At 37.2% G+C, this 27,282-nt stretch overlaps 1 protein-coding gene across 1 annotated transcript; it reads right to left on the bottom strand.

Moving 5' to 3' along the window:
* On the bottom strand, positions 1 to 27,282 carry ZNF214 (zinc finger protein 214). The gene is made up of 4 exons (XM_089915215.1): positions 26,400 to 27,282; positions 25,675 to 25,763; positions 13,114 to 13,275; positions 1 to 9,246 (listed from the first exon to the last, which is right to left on the bottom strand). Exons 1-4 carry the CDS (start codon positions 26,414 to 26,416, stop codon positions 7,556 to 7,558), a joined length of 1,959 nt encoding a protein of 652 aa, XP_089771341.1. The 5' UTR covers positions 26,417 to 27,282; the 3' UTR covers positions 1 to 7,555.

Below are 27,282 nucleotides of genomic sequence, written 5' to 3'. Positions count from 1 at the left end.
AAAAAAAAAAAAAAGAAACAATATACATACCTTAATTTTTAAATACTTTATTGCTAAAAAATGCCAACCATCATCTGACAATGCAGGGTTGCCACAAACCTTCAATTCGTAAAAAACAAACAAAAAACCTCATCATTTGTGAAGCACAGTTAAGTGAGGTATGCCTGTATGCATGTCATAGAGGAAACCAAGTAATTGGACAGGAGATAGAAGGGTTGAGGGAAGAAAAGGAAGAGGCTATTAGAAGATTAAACTTCCAGGAATAACGGAATTTTCCTTTGTGTCTTCATGGGTACGAAATGGTAACATCTCAGTGGTTTTGATTTCTGAATGAAAATGTATAACTTTTTGGAATTAAAAAAAAGTCAATCAATATTCTGCATCAGCTTCTATCTGTTTGGCTCTTTGATCCTAAAATAATTCCTTCATGTTCACTATTTAGTGGATAACACAAAAGTGGGAGAGAAGGCTGACATGAGGACTACCTGCACAGTGACTTGCTTGATGCTGTTTTAAAGTTTTATTTCTTGTCAATTGCATTATGAATATAAAAAGAGTACTAGTTTAAAGAGGAAGGGAATTTTTCAATCAGGTTTCTCTTCCTGTGACTCAGTTTTCATATAAAAGCAACTGGAAGGCTTCCCTGGTGGCGCAGTAGTTGAGAATCTGCCTGCCAATGCAGGAGACATGGGTTCGATCCCTGGTCTGGGAAGATCCCACGTGCCACAGAGGAACTAAGCCCATGTGCCACAACTACTGAGCCTATGCTCTTAGAGCCCATGCTCTGCAGCAAGAGAAGCCACCGCAATGAGAAGCTCACATGCAGCAGTGAAGACCCAACACAGCCAAAAAATAAAGAAAAAAAAAAGCAACTGGGAATACTACTTCTGTATGGGGCACGTGTAAAAATTTTAATGGATTCTTTGTTCCTAAACCCCAAAATTCTAAATTTTTTTCTCTCAATGGACTTGAAATCATTTTAAGATGTGAAGTTATGATGATACTGTCTCTTCAACAGTATCCATCCCTTAAACATTTATAATGTGTCAACACTGTGCTAGAAGTCAGAAACACTACAGGAACTCCTAATGCCTATATAGAAGGTACTATAGAAATGATGTGAAAGCACAGGATTCCAGAGACCAGATTTGACAATGTTTAAGCCTCCAGCATGGGGACGAGATCTCCGAGATGACTCTGAAACTGCGTTTCCAGATGGAGAAGAAACGCTTACTGACCTGAGTCCTAGCTATGAAGGGATCCATCCCTCCTTTTCTGTTCTCTTCCCCTAGGGAAGGGCAGAATGGTGGGAAGACGGCCGGTGGAGTGTAGGGACTGTCATTTTTGTAGTCTGAAGAGGTCAGCTTCTCTAGAATAGAGCGCTGTAAACCAGCCCGGACCCCCACCCTCTCCAGAAATTAGGCGGATCCCAAACCATTTGCACCAGCTCCCAGAATAAAGTCGGCCCAGCTCAGCCCGGAGTGGTCTGAGCTCACTGCTACCGCGAGAGCAGTAGGAGTTTCGTATGAGCCTTAAGAGATCTTCACTAAGAGCGTGTGCAATTGGAAGCTTCAGCCTATCAACAAAAATAAGAAATCAAGCTAAACCTGTGCTTGCCCTCAGGAGTCCCTCCAGTCTGAGAGTTGGGCAGGCCTGAAGGCTCGGACTGCTTGCCAAGGCAGTAAGGATACTCGAGTCCTCGCCTAAGAAACAGTCTAGCCACTGCAGCCTCTGGACGTATTCCGCTGGGAGGCACCACCCCTTGCGGCCCCGGTGGAGCGGTTTGGCGCCAGCACAGTCCGCGGCTGCGTTAGTCCTCCTGCTGTAGAGCAGTGGGGCTTTCCTGGCCAGGTTGCTCATGTATTCTCTGCGGATCCCGGAATCCACACATTTTCCCATGAAAACTGGGTAACTGTTCTGTCCTTTGGGCTTCTCTTCAATTGCTATTAGAAGTGTCTGGTGACCTCTAGTCTCCAGTACTATGAAACAGACTTGCCATTTGGTGCCTGGAGACTTGGTGAGATTTCCAGCTGGGTCTCACCACTTGGTTTCCTCGGGCTAATCGTGAGCCTTTCCAAGCCACGATTTTTCTTGACTATAGAGTGCACTTAGTAGGACCTTTCTTGACGTGACTGTGAAATTAAAATGACGTTAAACTTTTGAGAAGACTTCCCGGCAACAGGGTCCTGTGAAAATCAATAGTTTAGTATGCACTATTCTAGAGATACAAGTTCACAAGAGACCTTAGGACTCTTGTTATCTCAACCCTTTTAATTTACAGCTAAGGGCTTCCCTGGTGGCGCAGTGGTTGAGAGTCCGCCTGCCGATGCAGGGGACACGGGTTTGTGCCCCGGTCCGGGAAGATCCCACATGCCGCGGAGCGGCTGGGCCCGTGAGCCATGGCCGCTGAGCCTGCGCATCCGGAGCCTGTGCTCCGCAACGGGAGAGGCCACAACAGTGAGAGGCCCACGTACCGCAAAAAAAAAAAAAAAAGGAAACTGAGGACTTCCCTGGTGGCATAGTGGATGAGACTCTGTGCTCCCAGTGCAGGGGGCCTGGGTTCGATCCCTGGTCAGGGAACTAGATCCCACATGCGTGCCGCAACTAAGAGTTCACATGCCACAACTAAGGAGCCCACATGCTGCAACCGAGGAGCCCGTGAGCCACAACTAAGGAGCCCGCCTGCCACAACTAAGACCCAGTGCAACCAAATAAATAAATATTAAAAAAAAAAAGAAAAGGAAACTGCCTCCTACTTTCAAAACTCATTGACACCACCTCGTTGTCTTGTCTACTATATGGCCTCATGACCTCCATTCTTGCTCCTCTTCCCCTCACTGTACAAAATATCCAGTCTCTGGATATCCAGTCACTGTTGTTGAAGTCTTTTCCAAATGACATACTGTTGTTGCTTTGTTTAAGATTCTTTAATGTCTCTCCATGACCATGAGAAATTTTTTAGCTTGGCACAAGAAGTCCTTCATGACCTGGTCATCCTCTAACCTCACCTTTCGCTTTTATACTTTATAATCCAACAATGTCAAGTACTTAGCTTTGACATTGTTGTCAGGTACTTGGACATTACTTGTAGCTGGCTGTATACATCAATGTAATTTCATTATTCCATTTCTTTGCACAAATTATACCTTCTGCCTCCTATCTTTTAGCCCAATAACTGAATATAGAAAATCATTATAAAAATTAACTAAAATAATTGAAAACTTCATACATAAGTACATTTATGGCAGTTCAATTCATGATATAAAAATTAAAACAGTCTAAATACCCGATAATATAGCCATAAGTATTATGGTACAGCCACACAATGGAATGTCATGTAATCATTAACATTTTAAATAAGTTGTATGTAAAATTTTATTTTTTTTAAATGACACCAATAAAAATATAAAAAATACAGAAAAGCATGAAGAACATAAAGATAACCAAAGATCCTCTCAAAGAAACCCACTAATAATATTTTTGTATACATCCAATGTTTTCCCCATGGAAATATCTGTATAAATATAAATAGAATCTTACCCCATATAGAGTTCTATATCTTGTACTTTTAACACCATAAGTATATTTTTATTATAACATTCTTGGAAAATATAAGTTTTAATGACTGCATAAGATTACATCATGTAGATGACCCATAATTTATATGACCTTTCCCCTATTTAGGGGGGAGGGCAGCATAGAAATATTATAATAAATATCTTAAACATTTATCTGTGTACGTGTTCTAATTTGGTTCAGAATGCTTAGCCCAGACCCACCACTTTCTGGAGAAACCTATTTGAACATCAGCCCTTACAACCATGTTATATGCCTTATCACTTCATCCCTGGGCATGTCTGAGAGCACCAGAGTGAACATCTGATACAAAGCAGGCCAATCCAAAGGCTTACCGGTAGCCTATAGTTTGGCCTGGTCTCAGACTTGTCAGGAGGTAGTAGTTATAAGTTGAGCCAATCATCTTCCCCTACTCAGAAATCTAAACAGAGACCCAGAAGTTACAAGTTAGTGATGGGCAATAAAATTGAAAAAACTATATTCAAGGATGTGGTGGCGATTATAAGCATGCAGAGTGAGTAAACAGGAGGTCAGTCTGTAGAGAAGAGAGGAATAACCAAAGAGAAACAAAAGTTCTTGAAAGGGTAGCCTCCTTGTCTAATAATGGCTTTCTACGGCAAATCCTCATATTGAAGCTTCTGTCCTAGTGTTTTCTTTTCCTTTTTTGGTGAGATTTTAAAACATAATGTTATATAACTCAATTTTTATATGAAATAACTTAAGTGGATCTCTGTTCTTTGCAAATAGAACTATCCTAATAACACAACAATGTAAAGCAATTATACTCCATTAAAGATGTTAAAAAAAAAAATGAAGTACCCTAATAGAGTGTAACTCTATTTCCACAGGATATACACTAGATATGAAATCACTGTAGGACAAAGAATAAGAACAATTTTAAGGCTTATAATTGGCCAAATAGCTTTACCAAAGCATGTCAATTTACCCTCAACATAAGTAGTGTATAAGTATCAATCATTCTGTACTCTCACTAAAAATAGCTATTACAATTTTTGTTTATGATAGTGGTATTTTCATTGCTTTAATCTGTTGATGTCCTTTGCCATTTTTTAAAGTTGGTGTCCATCTCTTGTATTAACTTATAAAAGTTCATAACTATCCTAATCAGGGCAAATATTTTCCCTGTTGTCTTGACTTCCATATGTTCTTAAACTATAGTTTAAATTTTTTTAATGTGGTCAAATTCCTAGGTATTTTTTCTGAGTTCTTCCATTTCATCAAACTCTCAAAAAATGCATGTGTGTTTTCAACCATGGAAAAACCCACTTTGGTGAATTTTAAACATTTTATGTTTAAAATGGTAGAACCTCCTCTAAAAGAAAACAAAGAGAGAAAGAAATCTTGTGCTAATCTTGAACATGAATCAGAAAAGATGGATGGGGTTAACTTGTGGCTTTGTTTTTGATGAACCAGCCTTCATGAAACCATATGGAGGTTCATGGAACACAGCTTGAAAACCTGTGCTTTAATCAATATATATTAGATCAGTATATATGATATAGGTCATGAGACGAAAGCCTAATTTTATTTTTCACGAGTTAAATAATTTTCTCAGCACCATTTACTGAACAGTCCTTCTATACATAAATCTTTTATCATGTAAAGTATTTAAGCATATCTACTTAATGTTTTATATATATATATGTAAACCATATACTGGTTTATTTTTAAGCTATTTAGTAATAACTGAGCATTCTGAACATTTTTTCAAATGTACAATCAAGTTCTCAGTATTTTAACTTCAATATATCATTTATTATATGTTAGGGCAATCTCATTAATCTTTCTTATAATTATCTTTGCTCTTCTCCAATATCTATTTTTCTTAAAAGACTTTAGAATACTTTTTTCAATTTCACATCTCATTGGGATTTTGATGAGTTTGGAAATAAATCTATAAATTAAGAACATCCACTCTATACAAGTCCCTTTATTTTCAATTAAATGTTTTGTTTTTCATTATTTTCATTCTACATTTTTGCTATTTGTTCCTTTTAAAGAAATTTTAGTATTTCAAACCCTTTTTTGCACCCATTGTATTTTTCTGATTATTACAAGAATTTAGGAAACTTGGTTTTTATATTATTACCCACCTTAATGGGTTTAATCAGTTCATTTAAAATTAACCTTTAAAAGTATATTGTAGGCATGCTTTTGTTTGCCTAATAAACATTTGCCTATTCTTTTATATCAATAAATCAATATTGAGCAATCAATTGAAAATTGGTCAATTGACCAATATCATTTTGCTTTAATCTTTTCTGTTGTAATAGCATATAAGTAAAATTTTAATTCAATCAAGGGTTTTCAAAACTTTTTAAGGGGAGATTTAACCTATTTTGATAAATTTGATTTCCTCTCATCTTGATCCATGTTCTCCAATTTTTTAGATCATCTTCATGTTGTTTTTGTTTTCTGTCTTTTGCTATAGGCACTGAATATTCTTTGCTTTTATCTTCTCTGTTTTGAAAGAAATATGTTTTTAGTTATTTTAGTTTCAATTTCTAACTTTGTAAAAAAATATTTAGACCTTTATTTCTAGAGTTGTTAAAGTCAAGAAGAAAATGTAATGAATCCATGCTATTTAAGGTCAGAGATGTAGCACACTTTCTTTTGCTGTCCTTCCCTCATTTGGTAGCCAAATTTAGCAAACAAAAACACAGGGTGCTGTTAAGTTTGAATTTATATGAACAAATAATTTGTTAGTATAAGTTCCATGCAATATTTGGGACATACTTAATACTAAAAAATTATCATTGTATATCTGAAAATCATACCTAACTGGGTGTCCTGGATTTTATCTGATAACCCTACTTTCCCATCCAGACTTTAACATATAATGCTTTTATACTCAACATTTGTATATTAAATATTTTCTTGTACAACTATTTAATATTTTTGAAGTTTTGTAAACAAATTAACAATTATTCAAGACTTAACTGCATGTTTAACTGATTTTAGTGCTTGTTACCAGTTCTTTTACACTATGACTTCCACATTCTTGAGCTCTCTTTAAGAAAGGTACATATTTGATATGTTTTCTGTTTTCTTGCTTATCTAATTTGTTACCTACAAACGTAAAAGACAATTTAGTTGATAAGATAAACTATGGGCGATAACATTTTTCAGCCTCACAATTCTGAAGGTGTTATTCTGTTGTCTTTTGACAATTACTGTTGCAGAGGTCTTTATCCATTTTCCCTCTTTGGTTTTTTTAGAAAACCAGAATTTTTCCACACCTCCTAGTGTCTGAACCTATGAATAAATGTGGAAAACTGGGAAGGGGAATGGGTGAGAGTGTATTATGGTAACCTCATAGTGCAGCACCCCTGCAACAAAAGGCTGGTTCTTGAGTTTTCTGGGTGACAGAAATAACATCTCTAAGATACCCTATCTTGGATAAGGGTCATACATTGTTTTCCGAATTTACTGGCCCTTTAGTTAATTCTTCAACATTTGAGAACTTGTTGTCTACCAGTTTGAGTTTCAAGTTTTGTGTGTTTTCATTTTTTTTCTGTAGCTTCTTAGGGACTTTACAGGCGAGTCAAGATGCTATTTCATTTATAGCTAGCCAATTTCACTTCAAACCAAAATATAAGAAAATGTTTTGAAGTCAGTGAAAATATAAAATTGAACATACAGTATGACTTCATGCACATGGAAATGCACAGGAAAAAAGGCTTAGAATGAAACAGGATGAAAAGTTTTCTTCTTGACTCTTCTATATATTTTATAATGACTATGCATAATATTTATTGTAGAAAAAGAAAATACATTTTAATTTAAAATATCCTCCTAAGGATCTCCTCTTGAGGCAAATGATTTTTAGTAGGAATTAGGGGAAACAATAAATGTTGCTTGGGATTATTTGGGTTATTTATAGAATTTTCTTCCCAGCAGCATTTACTGGACTTAAGGTGAAGCTTTGATTAAAGCTGTTATAACTAAATGAACAGAATTATAAGGTTTTTCTTCTGCGATTACTGTGAAGATGTGAATTCTGATCGAACCCCTTATAATACTCATGGCATTTATGAATCTTTTCTCCCATGTGGACTCTTTGATGAATTCGAAGAGCTGAGCTATGGCTGAAACCCTTACCACACTTAGCACATTGATAAGGCTTCTCTCCTGTGTGGACCCTCTGATGAATGTGAAGATTTGAGCTGTGACTAAAGCCCTTTCCACAATCAACACATTTATAGGGTTTTTCTCCTGTATGGACTCTCTGATGAATGAGAAGATGAGAACGCTGACTGAAGCCCTTCCCACACTGTTCACATTTATAGGGTTTCTCTCCAGTATGTACTCTTTGGTGAGTGTGAAGTTTGGAACTCTTGCTGAAGCCCTTCCCACATTCATGACAAGTATAGGGCTTCTCCCCTGTATGGACCCTCTGATGAATGCGAAGATCTGAGCTGTGACTAAAGTCCTTCCCACAGTCGTCACATTTGTAAGGCTTCTCTCCTGTATGCACCCTCTGATGGATTTGAAGATTTGAGCGCTGGGTAAAGCCCTTACCACAGTCATCACATTTATAGGACTTTTCTCCTGTGTGGACTAACTGATGAATTCGAAGATTTGAACTCTGACTGAAGCCCTTACCACACTCATCACACTTATATGGTTTTTCTCCTGTGTGGACTCTCTGATGAACATGAAGTACTGAACTCCGACTAAAACTCTTACCACACTGATCACACTTAAAAGGCTTCTCTCCTGTGTGAAGTCTCTGGTGAATGTGAAGTAATGAATTTCTACCGAGGTCCTTATCACACTGCAGTCTACAGAGTTTCTCTTCTGTGTGGACTCTTTGATGACAGTGAAGACTGGAGATCTGACTGAAGCTCTTACTACACACATTACATATATAAGGTACCTCCCCTGGGTGGACTCTCTGATGAAAGTGAACACCGAAGCTCTGACTAAAATTACTGGCACCTTCATTACATCTGTACAGCTTCTTACCTATGTGGATTCTTGGATGTCTGTATAGGTCTGATCTCTGAGTGAAGCATGCTGTGCTGATGGAGCATGGATACAACGTTTCTCCAAGTTGATTTCTCTTGTGAACACACTGTGAGTTCCAATAATAACTTTCTTTACATTTATTATATCCACAGTATTTCTCTTCCACAGAGCCTTTCAGCAGGTCATTTTGGCATATCTCCCCAATGTACTCTGGAAGGGCTTCCTCTCCTGGGATATAAGAATACGGACCTATGAGCTTCTGTTCTCTTTCCACAGAGAGATTTTTCCTGGATATGACAACATGGTATCTGCGTCCTTGAAAACCACGTGAATCACTCACATAGATGTCTCTACCATTGTCTTCAGTGTGTTTTGTTTCTAAGGATTGACAAGGTATAAACTTCGTATATTTTAAGTTCCTGGGAATTTTACCTTCAAAAGTCAGTTCATAGTTCCCAAACCCTGGTACTTGTGTGAAGAGTATTAACCATTCTTGAGAGTGAGAAAGGTGTTGCTGCTTTAGGTCTTTGGAATCTATACCTTGAACCATTTCCACATAGTTCTGATTATCATATATCTGAGTGCTGGCATTCCTCCAGCCTTGCCAGCAGGAAAGATGTTCATGTTCAAAATATCTGAATCTTTCTTCTTGGAGTCTGTAGCTCTCTTTCCAGTCTCCTAGAAAAATAAGCAGATAACCCAGTGGTAAGATGAAAGCTGTGCTTAAAAATTTCCAAGTATCTCAATCAACAAGCTCCAGAATTACAGGAATATATGTGTGGGTGCAAGTGGGAAAGAAGTGTTATGACTTAGGCTGCTCCATATTTGGGTGTGGAATTCATTTGTTTTTTCATTCATAGATGTATTCATTCACTCAACAAACATATCTTGAGCATCTACTACATACCAGGTACTGTTAGAAATAAAAGAGAAAGCCTGACTGGTTTAATGGAAATAGTCTTAAAGACTGAGATTTAATTAGATTACTCTATTTGGGGCATTATTATAAGAAATAAAATATTGTTTCTATTTTTCTGTTCTAAAATAGTATAGTAGATTGTGGGAAAAAACTCTCTACTTTATCTACATCTTTGGGTGTTCCCCTTACACAGTGACTCTAGGCTTGGCTTTATAATTTGCTTTGGCCACTGGGACAAAAGTGAGACAAGCAGAGATTCGCAAAGTGCTTGTGCATTGGGGCTTGGCCTCTCTTGCTGGTTTTGAAAGTCCTGTGATCACCACCATGTAAATGAGCCTGGGCTGGCCTCCTTGAAGAGAGACATGTGGTCAATACATGCCTGTTATAACACTGATACTGACCAACTGCCATTCAGGCTGTCCAGCTTCATCTTAGACCATCCAGCCCCAGTCAAGTCACTCAATGATAGAAGATCCATCTAACCAACTAGAATCATGAAAAATAACACAGTTTGTTTTAAGTCACTAAGTTTGGGGTAGTTTGTTATACAGCAAAAGCTAGCTTACAAATAGAACATGAAGAGAGAACAAATTGAGGACTGCACAAAATTATGGGCAGAAATCTGTGCTTTAAGTGTAATCCAGAAAATAAATAAGAATCACAAATACCTATTAATTACATAGCCAAAATGTTTTGGAAGATATCTTGCTTTCTTTACCTTCTATTTCTCATGTGATTTAAGAACCATTTTTGAGAATGGTTCATCTACCTCAATATAGCACCCTAATAACCAAAATACTCAACAAAACTGGTCCCAGCCAGATGGCTTCACAGGTGAATTCTATCATTTAGAGAAGAGCTAACACCTATCCTTCTCAAACTCTTCCAAAATATAGCAGAGGGAGGAACACTCCCAAATTCATTCTACAAGGCCACCATCACCTTGATACCAAAACCAGACAAGGATGTCACAAAGAAAGAAAACTACAGGCCAATATCACTGATGAACATAGATGCAAAAGTCCTCAACAAAATACTAGCAAACAGAATCCAACAGCACATTAAAAGGACCATACACCATGATCAAGTGGGGTTTATTCCAGGAATGCAAGGATTCTTCAATATACGCAAATCAATCAATGTGATACATCATATTAACAAACTGAAGGAGAAAAACCATATGATCATCTCAATAGATGCAGAGAAAGCTTTTGACAAAATTCAACACCCATTTATGATAAAAACCCTGCAGAAAGTAGGCATAGAGGGAACTTTCCTCAACATAATAAAGGCCATATATGACAAGCCCACAGCCAACATCGTCCTCAATGGTGAAAAACTGAAAGCATTTCCACTAAGATCAGGAACAAGACAAGGTTGCCCACTCTCACCACTATTATTCAATATAGTTTTGGAAGTTTTAGCCACAGCAATCAGAGAAGAAAAGGAAATAAAAGGAATCCAAATCACAAAAGAAGAAGTAAAGCTGTCACTGTTTGCAGATGACATGATACTATACATAGAGAATCCTAAAGATGCTACCAGAAAACTACTAGAGCTAATCAATGAATTTGGTAAAGTAGCAGGATACAAAATTAATGCACAGAAATCTCTTGCATTCCTATACACTAATGATGAAAAATCTGAAAGTTAAATCAAGAAAACACTCCCATCTACTACTGCAACAAAAATAATAAAATATCTAGGAATAAACCTACCTAAGGAGACAAATGACCTGTATGCAGAAAATTATAAGACACTGATGAAAGAAATTAAAGATGATACAAATAGATGGAGAGATATACCATGTTCTTGGATTGGACGAGTCAACATTGTGAAAATGACTCTACTACCCAAAGCAATCTACAGATTCAATGCAATCCCTATCAAACTATCAATGGCATTTTTCACAGAACTAGAACAAAATTTCACAATTTGTATGGAAACACAAAAGACCCCGAATAGCCAAAGCAATCTTGAGAATGAAAAATGGAGCTGGAGGAATCAGGCTTCCTGACTTCAGACTATACTACAAAGCTACAGTAATCAAGACAGTATGGTACTGGCACAAAAACAGAAAGATAGATCAATGGGACAGGATAGAAAGCCCAGAGATAAACCCACGCACATATGGTCACCTTATCTTTGATAAAGGAGGCAGGAATGTACAGTGGAGAAAGGACAGCCTCTTCAATAAGTGGTGCTGGGAAAACTGGACAGCTACATGTAAAAGTATGAGATTAGATCACTCCCTAACACCATACACAAAAATAAGCTCAAAACGGATTAAAGACCTAAATGTAAGGCCAGAAACTATCAAACTCTTAGAGAAAAACATAGGCAGAACACTCCATGACATAAATCACAGCAAGATCCTTTTTGACCCACCTCTTAGAGAAATGGAAATAAAAACAAAAATAAACAAATGGAACCTAATGAAACTTCAAAGCTTTTGCACAGCAAAGGAAACCGTAAGACGAAAAGACAACCCTCAGAATGGGAGAAAATATTTGCAAATGAAGCAACTGACAAAGGATTAATCTCCAAAATTTACAAGCAGCTCATGCAGCTCAATAACAAAAAAACAAACAACCCAATCCAAAAATGGGCAGAAGACCTAAATAGACATTTCTCCAAAGAAGATATACAGACTGCCAACAAACACATGAAAGAATGCTCAACATCATTAATCATTAGAGAAATGCAAATCAAAACTACAATGAGATATCATCTCACACCAGTCAGAATGGCCATCATCAAAAAATCTAGAAACAATAAATGCCGGAGAGGGTGTGGAGAAAAGGGAACACTCCTGCACTGCTGGTGAGAACGTGAATTGGTACAGCCACTATGGAGAACAGTATGGAGGTTCCTTAAAAAGTACAAAGAGAACTACCATATGACCCAGGAATCCCACTACTGGGCATATACCCTGAGAAAACCATAATTCAAAATGTTCCAATACCAAAATGTTCATTGCAGCTCTATTTACGATAGCCCGGAGATGGAGACAACCTAAGTGTCCATCATCGAATGAATGGATAAAGAAGATGTGGCACATATATACAATGGAATATTACTCAGCCATAAAAAGAAACAAAATTGAGCTATTTGTAATGAGGTGGATAGACCTAGAGTCTGTCATACAGAGTGAAGTAAGTCAGAAAGAGAAAGGCAAATACCGTATGCTAACACATATATATGGAATTTGAGAAAAAAAAATGTCATGAAGAACCTAGGGGTAAGACAGGAATAAAGACACAGACCTACTGGAAAATGGACTTGAGGATATGGGGAGGGGGAAGGGTGAGCTGTGACAAAGCGAGAGAGAGGCATGGACATATATACACTACCAAACGTAAGGTAGATAGCTAGTGGGAAGCAGCCACATAGCACAGGGATATCAGCTCGGTGCTTTGTGACCACCTGGAGGGGTGGGATAGGGAGGGAGACGCAAGAGGGAAGAGATATGGGAACATATGTATATGTATAACTGATTCACTTTGCTATAAAGCAGAAACTAACACACCGTTGTAAAGCAATTATACCCCAATAAAGATGTTGAAAAAAAAAAAACTGGTCCCAGAATAAACTAACCTTATTCCCTAAGAGTTGGGATAATTTACCTACTGACGTGACATTTGTGTAGTTCTCCCACATGACCTCTCTGTAGAGCTTTTTTTGAGAAGAATCCAAGAATTTCCACTCCTCCCAAGTAAAATTAACAGTCACATCTTCAAATGTTATGGCCATCTGGTCGAAGATCAGGCTTTCCAGGAAGAAGAAATCTAAGTGAGAAGATGGACAAAGAAAAAGACATTCAGCAGGTAACATAAGTGGTAAACCAAAAAGAAAAAGAAATAACTCCAATAATGAAGAAAAACAAGGTAAGAGGAGACATAATAAGAGGTCAAGTACTTAAATAATGTATCCAATCACTGAACACCATCACCATCATAAGAAACATTTATATAGCATTTGTCTGCTAACCACTGAGCCAAGTAAGTACTCTTCACATATATTTCAAGAAATCCTCACAGCAATCCTATGTTGTAGATACTATTATTATCCTCATTTTACACATTAGTAATAATGGTTGAAAAAGATTAATTCCCAAGATCATGGACCTGGAGGTACTGCAGCTAGGACCCAGGTCTACATACTCTGGACCAGAACTATTTGCCAACTGTAACAATATTGCTTCATGTTGCTTATATTATTGCTTCATGGCTGATCACTTTAGACTGTTTACTTCCCACTGTGAGATGAGGAATTAGATTACCACCCGCAGCATTAGCACTAATTTTCTGGTTAAGTCAATAAGCAGTACTTATATAATTTTGAATATGATTATATACCATTTTTTTGTGGGGGGGAATTACCTGTTTAATTTTTATTTAATAAATTTACTGTCCTCAATTTTTTGATTTTTCAAAAGGCTTTATATAATCTATTTTATCAAGTGTCTCATCCCCTCACCCACCCCTTTTATTTTGGAAAAGTCCATCATCCTGCGCCAGTCAGGGCCAGCTACTCGTTAGTGCTCCATTTCAAGATCATAAGACTCTTCTTCTTTTGTGATTTACACCATTAATTGGGAGGCACATAACAACATGAGTTCAATCAAGCCTGTGAATGTTAAGCCTATGGCCATCGAAGAAAGCAAAGGTGAGAAACAGGCGAGGTTTTCTTCAAAGGAGAATGTCCAAACACGGTTACTAGGAAAGATTCCCAAGAATCATTTGAATCACTGTATACCTTAAGTCTTTATTACTATCCCTCATAAGTGGCTGGGTGGAGAATTCGAGAGTGAAAAGAATTTTTCTCAGAACTGCTTCACTGTTTATAAGCTTTTAGTGTTGCTAAGACTGATTTAAAGAACAAACAAACTGTAATTCCTTTGTGGGCAACTTTTTCTCTCCTCTCTGGAAATATTTTAGGGTCTTCTTTTGTGGCTGGCCCTCTGCCCCAAATGGTGTATGGATTTGAGCCTCTCCAAAGTTCACAGGGCTCATCAGTTCCTTTCTTGTCTGTATTACCCTGCGGAGTATTCTAGGATGTAACACCTTCAGCCCTATGTGGCTCTTACCACTATTCCTACTGTTGCCATCCAGGATTTTGTTGAAATTTCTCATTTGCTGATGGCTCTTCGGCTTCATCATTGTAAGTTCATAAATTTCTTGGTTTTTTACGATATCTATGCAGTTTTAGAAAGTAGAAGAGATAAATGCATGTATTCTAACTGTCTAAAAATATTTTAGAAAGAATAAATCATAAGTTTGTTATGTGACAAATTCATTTTTCTTTGATGACACATTCTCAATTGTAAAGTTCAATTTAAAATGTTCAGTAAATGCTAAGATTTAGGAATTTATTTTTAAAAATATACTAGAGATTAAGAGCCTCATTTTTTTTTTACTGAAAGTTCATAAAAATTATAACAATGCTGAAGTAATATAAGTAAAAATTAAGTCTACCCTCCCCAAATAATTCAAGAAATAACCACTATAGTTTTCACTGTGTCCTTACGGACCTTTTTTCATACATACATACCCCACTAATGTTTTTTTCATAACACAGACATGATAATTCTGCAGTCTGCTTTTTTTTACATAATATGTAGTATACAACTTCCCGTTTCAGTACATATAGGCCTATGTTATTCGTGGTGATTTTAAAATATGTCCAGAAGTTATTTGATACCTTTCCCTTCAAAAGGCGGAGCCTAATTCCCCACCCCTTGAATGTGGCCTGGGTTAGGGACTTACTTCTGATGAACAGGAAAAAAAAGAAGGGGAAGCAATGGTGTGCAGCTTTCAAGACTAGCTCATAAAAGGCACTGCAGCTTCCTCCATGCTTTTTTTCTTGGATCAGTCACTCTAGGAGAAGCTACCTAACACACTGTATGAATAGTTAGGCAGCCCTGTAGAGAGGCCCATGTGGTGAGGAACTGAGGCCTTCTGTCCTCAGTAAGAAATGAGGCATCTGCCAACAGCCATGTGAGTGAACCATCAAGAAGTGGATCCTCCAGCCCCAGTGAAGGCTTCCAATGAACTGTAGTCCTGCTGACAGCTTGACTGCAACCTCGTGTGAAACCCTGAGCCAGAACCACACTGCTATACTGTTCCCAGATTCCTGACCCTTAGAAACTGAGATAATAAATGTTTGTTGTTTTAAGCTGCTACATATAATTTATTATGCAGAAATAGATGGTTGATGTATTCTTGTAAAAGTTGCATAGCATTTCATGTTATGATGTTCCAAAATTTAACTGTTCCCATACTGATGAAGATTATTTCCAGTTTTCTGGCTATCATAATACAGCAGTGAACAACTCTCTTAAATACATCATTGAACACTCGTAATATTTCTAGAAGATACATTTCCAGAATTAGAACCACCAGGCATGTGCATTTCAGTTTACTAAAAAACACTGTAAAACTTTGAAAATATTTTTTAAAATCTGTTTAAAATATTCTCCCCCACTAGAAAGTTAAAAGCGGAATACCTACATTCAAAATTAGTAAGTACAAGTCTATAGAGGAAAAAAATTATAGAAAGCATAAATTAAGATGGCAAGTAAAATTATTAATAGACAAAAGGATACTAAAACAGTTTTAAAATATAGAGGCATATTGCTTAGAAGACACTCCAAACTACTGAATTCTAGAAGATTAAAAATGAAAAGACAGGCTAATCTATAACAGAAAAATATAGACAAAAATAAAGTAGGGGCTTCCCTAGTGGCGCTGTGGTTGGGAGTCCGCCTGCCGATTCAGGGGACGCGGGTTCGTGCCCCGGTCCAGGAAGATCCCACATGCCGCGGAGCGGCTTGGCCCGTGAGCCATGGCCGCTGAGCCTGCGCGTCCGGAGCCTGTTGCTCCGCAACGGGAGAGGCCGCAGCAGTGAGAGGCCCGCGTACCGGAAAATAAATAAATAAATAAAGTAGGTTTTGCGATATTAATATTACATAAGGTAAAATCAAAGGAAAAAGTATTACCCGAGATTAACAGAGTAATTTTATGAGAAATGAAATTATTGCTCTTGGTGTACCACCCACCAGAATTAAGATTTTGTCAGAATTGCTCCAAGACTGTATATCAGAGGGTGGGGGGGGGTGAGAGAAGATGGGGACCATATGATAGCAAAAATAACAGTAATTATAGTGAATGTGAATAGCTTAATCTCACAGATTAAAAGACACAGATTTGTAGGTTAAAAAAATGAGATTCAACATGTGGTTTAGAAGAGACACACTAAAAAGAAAAAAAAACATGGGAATAAAAGGATGGAAGAACATATTCCACATAAATATGAACCAAAAGAAAGCTGTAATAACAAACTTAACTTCAGCTGAAATAAAATTTATGGCAAAAAGTTCGTAACTATGTGTGGTGATGGATGTTAACTAGACATATTGTGGTGATCATTTTACAATATATACAAATATAGAATCATGTTGTATACCTGAAACTAATATGCCAGTTATATCCCAATAAAAAATTTATGGCAAAAATATAAGGGACAAAAACACAGTTTTTTTTCTGTATTAATAAATAGTAAGACCAAAAAATATCCATTATAATTAAACTGCACCCATAAATAGAATTTCAAAAATGTATTAAGTAACAACTATCGTAAGTTCAAGGAGATATAATATATACACCATTGATTGTAATTATAGATATTAATACACTCCTCTCAGAAAATGATAGATCAAGCAAAACCAAAGAACTCAACAATATAAAGACTAAACAGTACAATTAATACTCGAGTTATTTTTTCTGTGTTGAATTCTATACTCCCCAAACACTAAATACACATTATTTTCATGAACCCACAATACTGTTACAAGATTGACCATGTATTGGTCTATACAAGAAATCTCAATAAATTCCAAATTATCAACATAATGCAGAATACATTCTCTAGATACAAGGTAATAAAATTAGGAACTATTAACAATGGAATTTAAAAATCCACACTTCTGGAACCCAAGTAACATATTAAATAGCCCTTAAATTTAAAAGGAAAATATAATGATAATTAAGAAAATTTGAATTGAATAATAATAATTACACACCAAAATTTTCAAGACCCAGATAAATAAGTACTAAAAGGAAATAAGAATGGCTACATATCATCAACCTAAGCATTCAACTCAGAAACTCAGAAAATAAAAACCCTCCCCCTCTGAAAAAAAAAGAGCAAACTTCAGAAAAGAAGGATAAAGCTAAAAGTCAAAGGGGCAATAAACAAATAGATGATGTGGAAATGCATAAGGCCAAAAGATGCTCTTAAAAATTTAATGTCAAAAAAAATTTTAATAAGTCAGATCTCTGCAAATCTAATTTTTTTTGAAAAGATGATTATAAACAAAATACTGGACAAAATGAGGAAATAACCACAGACATAAGACTTAAAATAATACAAGAGCATTATGAACTATATGCAAATACACTTGAACATCTATATAAAAGGACAAATTCCTAGTACACAATGCCAATATAAAATGCCAAAATAGATTTGAAGAGTAATATAAAATTACATACCAGTAAGTATTAAAGAAAACTGAAATGGCAGCCAAGATTCTTTCTCCCTCCCCCAAAATCAAAGGCCCAAAGAGTTTTACAGTTGAGTTCTCGCAAATGTTCAATTAACAGTTAATTACTATTATAATCAAATTGTTTTAGAAAATAGAAAGTGAAAATTACTAGCTCATTATATGGCCAGTGTAATATTGATTACAAGACCTGATAAGAACAATACAAAAGAAAACTATAGGCCCATTTTTAAGTTTGATAGATATGTAAAAAATCCTCAATAGATATTAGCTAACTGAATTCAGATATGTATGAAAAAATGATAAAGCATAATTTATAACAGGAATGGAGGACAGTTCAACATGAGAAAACTAATCAACATAATTCACTATACTAATAGACTACAGAAGAAAACCACAATTATCTCAACTGATGCAGAAAAATTGTGTGATAACGATCATAATGTTCACCGCCTATAAAGGTCTTACAAAAACTTTTAGCCAACTAGAAATAAAAAGAAACTACCTAAATTGGTAAAGGTTATATACTGATACTAAGAATCTACATCAAACATTAAGCTTAATGGAGAAATTATATACGTATTTCCTTTACAATGGTAACAAGATAAGAATGCCCACCATCACCACTGCTTTCAAAATAGTACTAAGGGTTCTGACAAATACTATAAGAAAAGAAAAAGAAATAAGAAGCTAAGGATTAGAAGAAAAAACATAAAATGTCATTATTTGCATATGTTATGGCAATCTACCTAGAAAAACAAGAGTATGTGGATAAACCATAAACTGATGAAAAAGCTCAGCAAAATTACCAGACACAATAAAGCAAAAGCATCACGGTATCAGCAATCAACTACCAGAAAACAAGATATTCACAACAGCAAAAAAAACCAACTATCTTATAAAAAGATAGTTTTATCTTTGAAGACAACTTTCAAATTCCAATGAAGTAGAAAAAAGATTATCTGAATAAAGGGAGAAGCATGCCTCCATATTCTTGGATGAGATGACTCAAATTCAGTATACCTCCAGTCAAATTTCTAGCTGGATTTTTTGAGGAACACGGTATACTTTTTTTCCCTAAAATTTATAGGGAGGGAAAAGAAGTCCATAAAGACTTAAGTAAACCAAGCAGGAAGACTTGTTCTACTAGATACCGACATACCACCAAACTACAGTAGTAAAATCAGAACAAATAGACCAGTAGAACAGAATTGAGGACTCAGAGCCTAAGCAATGTACTTGTTTATATATGAAAACTTATTAACAATAAAGAGGGCATTAAAAATCAAAGAAGAATGGATTATTTACACTAGATGGTGGTGTGAAACTGATTAACTATATGAGAAAAAATAAAGCTGGATTCCAATTTGATATCATATACAATGGGACACTAGATGGATTAAACACTTAAATGTTAAAGGGAAAGTTATAGAGTTAGTAAAAGAAAATGTTAGGATTGAAAAACATTTACCATTGTTAAATGAATCCAAGGGCCAGTTCTTTGGGGGGAAAATATTAACAATAAAATAGATCAATCCCTGAGTAGCTATAAAAGAAAAGAAAAAGGGGTGGGCACAAAGAGAAAAAAGTTAGAAATGAGATTAGTGAAAAAGCAACAGATAAAAATTTAATTGAACATTAGGTGGGCACTTTCCACCATTCTTTAGAACATAAATCTGAATGGGAAATGTATTTTTTCCTAGAAAACCATTTGATATAACCCCAAGAAAAGGGAAAAATTCTGAACAGATCAGATATTTTGAAAGAAACTGGTCAGGTTATCAAAGAAATATGACCTTCACAATAACAACCCAAAAGTTTCCTTAAATGAATTCTTTCAGATTTGCAAAGAACAGATTATGTGATTCTATTAAACTATTCCAAGGCATATAAAAGAGTTATCAAAAATTTTAAGAAACTCAGGAAAACACTGAGACAGCAAAATCAGAAAACTACAGATCTATATTACTAATGAATATTGACATAAACTTCAGAAATAAAGTAAAATATAAGGCCAATAAAATGCAGCAACACCTGTGTTTATAATCTACTGCCACACAACTAGTTACTTCAAAACTGAGTGGCTTAAAACAATAATTATTATCTTTCATGGTTTCTCTGGGTCAGAAATTCACGGGTAGCTTGGCTGGGCAGTTCTGGTTTGGACCTCTCATGAGAGTGATGTTGAGCTGTCAGCTAGTGCTGTATAAAACTATACATATAAATAAAAAGAAGATTCACTTTATACAAATTTAAGTTATATAAACAAAGAAGTCCTTAAAAGTAAAAGGCAAATGATAACCTAAAGAAATATTTACAGCATAACAAATGGCTTCCATATGTTACATACTGAGTACATTCTATCAAATGGAAACAAAAAATTCAGTAGGAAAAAGGTAATTTGAGTCAATTTATCAAAGAAGTAATGCAAATGACCAATAAATATATGTTGAAAGTGGTCAATCTCCACTTTATTTATCTCCCTGATTATCCTTTCATATTATGTCAATATTCATATTGACATAATACAATCAACAGTAACGCAATCATAGTAGGGGACTTTAACACCACACTTTCACCAATGGACAGATCATCCAAAATGAAAATAAATAAGGAAACACAAGCTTTAAATGATACATTAAACAAGATGGACTTAATTGATATTTATAGGACATTCCGTCCAAAAACAACAGAATACACATTCTTCTCAAGTGCTCATGGAACATTCTCCAGGACAGATCATATCTTGGGTCACAAATCAAGCCTTGGTAAATTTAAGAAAATTGAAATTGTATCAAGTATCTTTTCTGACCACAACACTATGAGACTAGATATTACAGGAAAAAACCTGTAAGAAATACAAACACATGGAGGCTAAACAACACACTACTTAATAACCAAGAGATCACTGAAGAAATCAAAGGGGAAATCAAAAAATACCTAGAAACAAATGACAATGAAAACACAATGACCCAAAACCTATGGGATGCAGCAAAAGCAGTTCTAAGAGGGAAGTTTATAGCTATACAAGCCTACCTTAAGAAACAAGAAACATCTCAAATAAACAATCTAAACTTACACCTAAAGCAATTAGAGAAAGAAGAACAAAAATCCCCCAAAGTTAGCAGAAGGAAAGAAATCATAAAGATCAGATCAGAAATAAATGAAAAAGAAATGAAGGAAACGATAGCAAAGATCAATAAAACTAAAAGCTGGTTCTTTGAGAAGATAAACAAAATTGATAAACCATTAGCCAGACTTATCAAGAAGAAGAGGGAGAAGACTCATAAATAGAATTAGAAATGAAAAAAGAGAAGTAACAACTGACACTGCAGAAATAGAAAGGATCATGAGAGATTACTACAAGCAACTATATGCCAATAAAATGGAAACCTGGAAGAAATGGACAAATTCTTAGAAATGCACAACCTTCCAAAACTGAACCAGGAAGAAATAGAAAATATGAACAGACCAATCACAAGCACTGAAATTGAAACTGTGATTAAAAATCTTCCAACAAAAAAAAGCCAAGGACCAGATGGCTTCACAGGCGAATTCTATCAATCATTTAGAGAAGAGCTAACACCTATCCTTCTCAAACTCTTCCAAAATACAGCAGAGGGAAGAACACTCCCAAACTCATTCTATGAGGCCACCATCACTCTGATACCAAAACCAGAGAAAGATGTCACAAAGAAAGAAAACTACAGGCCAATATCACTGAGGAACATAGATGCAAAACTCAACAAAATACTAGCAAACAGAATCCAACAGCACATTAAAAGGATCATACACTATGATCAAGTGGGGTTTATCCCAGGAATGCAAGGATTCTTCAATATACGCAAATCAATCAACGTGATACACCATATTAACAAATTGAAGGAGAAAAGCCATATGATCATCTCAATAGATGCAGAGAAAGCTTTTCACAAAATTCAACACCCATTTATGATAAAAACCCTACAGAAAGTAGGCATAGAGGGAACTTTCCTCAACATAATAAAGGCCGTATATGACAAACCCACAGCCAACATCGTTCTCAATGGTGAAAAACTGAAAGCATTTCCACTAAGATCAGGAACAAGACAAGGTTGCCCACTCTCACCACTATTATTCAACATAGTTTTGGAAGTTTTACCCACAGCAATCATAGAAGAAAAAGAAATAAAAGGAATCCAAATCACAAAAGAAGAAGTAAAGCTGTCACTGTTTGCAGATGACATGATACTACACATAGAGAATCCTAAAGATGCTACCAGAAAACTACTAGAGCTAATCAATGAATTTGGTAAAGTAGCAGGATACAAAATTAATGCACAGAAATCTCTTGCATTCCTATACACTAATGATGAAAAATCTGAAAGTGAAATTAAGAAAACACTCCCATTTACCATTGCAACAAAAATAATAAAATATCTAGGAATAAACCTACCTAAGGAGACAAAAGACCTGTATGCAGAAAATTATAAGACACTGATGAAAGAAATTAAAGATGATACAAATAGAAGGAGAGATACACCATGTTCTTGGATTGGAAGAATCAACACTGTGAAAATGACTCTACTACCCAAAGCAATCTACAGATTCAATGCAATCCCTATCAAACTATCAATGGCATTTTTCACAGAACTAGAACAAAAAACTTCACAATTTGTATGGAGTCACAAAAGACCCCGAATAGCCAAAGCAATCTTGAGAAAGAAAGACGGAGCTGGAGGAATCAGGCTCCCTGACTTCAGACTATACTACAAAGCTACAGTAATCAAGACAGTATGGTACTGGCACAGAAACAGAAATACAGATCAACGGAACAGGATAGAAAGCCCAGAGATAAACCCACGCACATATGGTCACCTTATCTTTGATAAAGGAAGCAAGAATATACAGTGGAGAAAAGATAGTCTCTTCAATAAGTGGTGCTGGGAAAACTGGACAGAATGAAATTAGAATGAAATTAGAACACTCCCTAACACCATACACAAAAATAAACTCAAAATGGATTAAAGACATAAATGTAAGGCCAGAAACTTTCAAACTCTTAGAGGAAAACATAGGCAGAGCATTCTGTGACATAAATCACAGCAAGATCCTTTTTGACCCACCTCCTAGAGAAATGGAAATAAAAACAAAAATAAACAAATGGGACCTAATGAAACTTCAAAGCTTTTGCACAGCAAAGGAAACCATAAACAAGACGAAAAGACAACCCTCAGAATGGGAGAAAATATTTGCAAATGAAGCAACTGACAAAGGATTAATCTCCAAAACATACAAGAAACTCATGCAGCTCAATATCAAAAAAACAAACAGGGCTTCCCTGGTGGCGCAGTGGTTAAGAATCCATCTGTCAATGCAGGAGACACGGGTTTGAGCCCTGGTCTGGGAAGATGCCACATGTCGCAGAGCAACTAAGCCTGTGTGCCACAACTACTGAGCCTGTGCTCTAGAGCCCATGAGCCACAACTACTGAAGCCCAGGCGCCTAGAGCCCGTGCTCCACAAGAAGAGAAGCCACCACAATGAGAAGCCACGCACCGCAACAAACAGTAGCCCCGGCTCACCGCAACTAGAGAAAGCCCAGGCGCAGCAACGAAGACCTAGCACAGCCAAAAGTAAACAAATTTAAAAAATTAAAAAAAAAAAAAACCCAATCCAAAAATCGGCAGAAGACCTAAATAGACATTTCTCCAAAGAAGGTATACAGATTGCCAACAGACACATGAAAGAATGCTCAACATCATTAATCATTAGAGAAATGCAAATCAAAACTACAATGAGATATCATCTCACACCAGTCAGAACGGCCATCATCAAAAAATCTACAAACAATAAATGCTGGAGAGGGTGTGGCGAAAAGGGAACCCTCTTGCACTGTTGTTGGGAATGTAAATTGATACAGCCACTATGGAGAACAGTATGGAGGTTCCTTAAAAAACTAAAAATAGAAATACCATATGACCCAGCAATCCCACTACTGGGCATATACCCTGAGAAAATCATAATTCAAAAAGAGTCATATACCAAAATATTCATTGCAGCTCTATTTACAATAGCCAGGACATGGAAGCAACCTAAGTGTCCATCAACAGATGAATGGATGAAGAAGATGTGGCATATATATACAATGGAATATTACTCAGCCATAAAAAGGACGAAACTGAGTTATTTGTAGTGATGTGGATGGACCTAGAGACTGTCATACAGAGTGAAGTAAGTCAGAAAGAGAAAAAGAAATACCGTATGCTAACATATATATGGAATCTAAAAAAAAAAAAAGAAAATGGTCAGAAGAACCTAGGGGCAAGACTGGAATAAATATGCAGACGTACTAGAGAATGGATTTGAGGATACCAGGAGGGGGAAGGGTAAGCTGGGACAAAGAGAGTGGCATGGACATATATACACTACCAAACGTAAAATAGATAGCTAGTGGGAAGCAGCCGCATAGCACAGGGAGATCAGCTCAGTGCTTTGTGACCACCTAGAGGGGTGGGATAGGGAGGGTGGGGTGGAGGGAGATGCAAGAGGGAAGAGATATGGGGAAATATGTATATGTATAACTGATTCACTTTGTTGTAAAGCAGAAACTGATACACCATTGTAAAGCAATTATACTCTAATAAAGATGTTAAAAAAAATACTCATGCTATCCAAACATACTTGGAAAAATGTCCATATGTTAAATGAAAAAATTAAACATATAACAGCCATTCATACATTCAACAAATATTCATTGAGTGCTCACTATATGCCAGGCATAGTTCTATATACTAGGAACATTCCCTGCCCTCATGGAGCCTATCTGTAATGATTCAAATTTTTTAATATATACTCATCTCTTTATATATGTATCTTAAATTTATGTTTGCATATTTGTACATATGTATATGTGTATGTATGCATACATACTAGTATTTGTACGGATTAGTGAGTATGTATGTATATTAAGTATTAAATAAAAGGCTCTGAGTATTGATAAGTACATCAAAATGTCAATACTGGCTGTCTCTGGTTGATGTGCCGTGGACTCTGAGTGGTACACAAGAATAAGTAACCAGTTAAACATTAACTGGCCCTCCAGAGTATGGCCTTACCTTACACATTCATACTTATGTCTCTACTGCAACTAGCCCGGTTTCCTTATTTGTCTCCTTATATTCTGCCTGAGACTAAATGATGGTCTTCCTGTCTGGAATGATATCTTCCAATTCATAGTAATTATTCAACTCTGAGTTCCTGTTCCTGTCTTTTACTTAAAAGTGCCACTCATTCCAGCACTGTTTAATGTATGATAACTTTAGAAATTCTTATTAACCTCATGTGGTTTGTTTCCCCAAGGTTAAGGAAAGACATTTTTGTATTTATTCATCTCGGGTCATCAAAAACAGTATGAATTATATAGTAGGCTTGAATGACTGGCTGACTGAATGAGTAATTGCTGGGAAAAGACACTGGGCAGGAGGTCGGGGCTTGCTGCATAGGAGGCTTGAAAGCTTCCCAGGCAAAGAGGAATATGTTCTATTCAGTCTGGTCCATCCATCCCCGTGGCCACCTCCACTACTCCTGCTATCCATGGAGAAGCTGGGGGCATTTTATACATGAGAAAAGACAATCCGACTCACCTGGGATCAGACTGTGAGGGAAATAGTGACCATTCCTTCCTCCTTTGTGCTCCTTTTTGGGGGAAGCGTGGAGTGTTGAGAAGGCTGAGCTGAGGGAGAAGAAAGGAGGAATGAACGACTGGGCATGACTTGAAATTCCCAAACTCACTACAATCCCCACGTACTAACTGAGTGTTAACCCCCAAATCTCCCAGACAGAGGTCAGAAAGAGCCCAAGAACATTTCTGTTCCCTTTCAAGCACCCAAAAGGAGAGCTGTACGAACTGGCACTCAGGACCTTATTTCTGACCATCTAAGAAAAGTACAATTCTAGTTTGGGCATGAAAACAGAATTTGATCTCACAGTTTAGTCCCTCCAGGAATGAAGATGCTTTCTATGTAATTTAACCTCTCTGAGCCTCAAAAATTTCCTAGTTAATTATTAACATGTACAATTTTTTAAAAAGATTGGAAAAACAGCAGCACACTTAAATAGTTCTTTCTAAAAGTACGTTTTAAAAATTTTGTTGAATCAGTTAAGTAGAAAGGTAAATTCCATCACCCTTTCCTACTTCTTACAACATAAATACTGGATTTACTATTAGATCAGAGTACAGAGTCTTAGCAAAAGATCCCAGATCTAGGGCCCCCAGGACATGATCATAGTCTCAACTCTATCACCAACCACTTGTAGAACTTCGAAAAAGACCAAACTTCTAGACCTCGTAGGGCCTCACTTTCCTCACCTGTAAAATGGGGGCATGAGTCTTTGCCACCCTGGTCCTCCGTTGCTGATTACAGGTCCCTGGGGAAAATGATAAACAGTTAAGAGCCCTCTTTCCCTAGAGAGAAAAATGCTTCATGGTGTCCCGGGAGCAGGGCAGGTTTGGGCTCCCCGTACGCACCAAGGGCCGCCAGAGTTTGTACATCTGAAGCTCCGGATTCAGACGTACAAACGGTTCTCGCGGAGCTGGATCCCGGCGGCATCGGCTGCTGTAGCGGAAACACGCGCAGCCTCCGTTCCGCATCCAGGCCTCCGTTCCGCATCCAGGCCTCCGTTCCCCATCCAGACCTCCGCCCCAGCACCTCCCGGCCCCGAGCACCCCGGCCCCAGGACCCAAGCTGCCTCCGCCTCCTCTCTCCTTCCCCTTCTTCAGTTTAAACGTGGGGAGGGCGGCTGTGAAGAACCCACCTACACTGGTGTCCGAGATTTCTAAGCCGGAGCGGCTTCTCGGCCCCCGGCCCTCCCTCTTCTGCCTCTCTTCCTGCCACAGCTCTCCCCGCCCTTGTCCGCTTCTGGCTCGGTGCTCCCGAGAGTCCGCGTCACTTACGGAGCCTCTGGAGAGGGATGGGGACCTGCCCAAATACACCGTCTAAATAAACAATGGCCGCAGCCCGGCTTGACCAAAACCGAAGCCCCGGCCTCGGAGTAGACACTCGGAGCGTTCCCATGGAGACGGGAGGAGGCGGGGCGGGAAAGGAAAACGCCGGAGGACGTGGCTCCTGATTGGCCAGAAAGAACGAGGTGCGACCTGGCCTTAAAGCGTCAGCGTTCCGGGGTGAGAGGACCGTGTACTATGGCCCTCTGAACCGAGGATGGGGCTGAGCCCCCCAAGATACTAACGTTAA

Source organism: Delphinapterus leucas, chromosome 7, assembly GCF_059928025.1.
Source record: "Delphinapterus leucas isolate spDelLeu-1000000601 "Yukka" chromosome 7, BTC_Dleu_Yukka2, whole genome shotgun sequence".
Lineage (NCBI taxonomy): Eukaryota > Metazoa > Chordata > Mammalia > Artiodactyla > Monodontidae > Delphinapterus > Delphinapterus leucas.
This window is presented reverse-complemented; position numbering and strand designations above follow the sequence as displayed.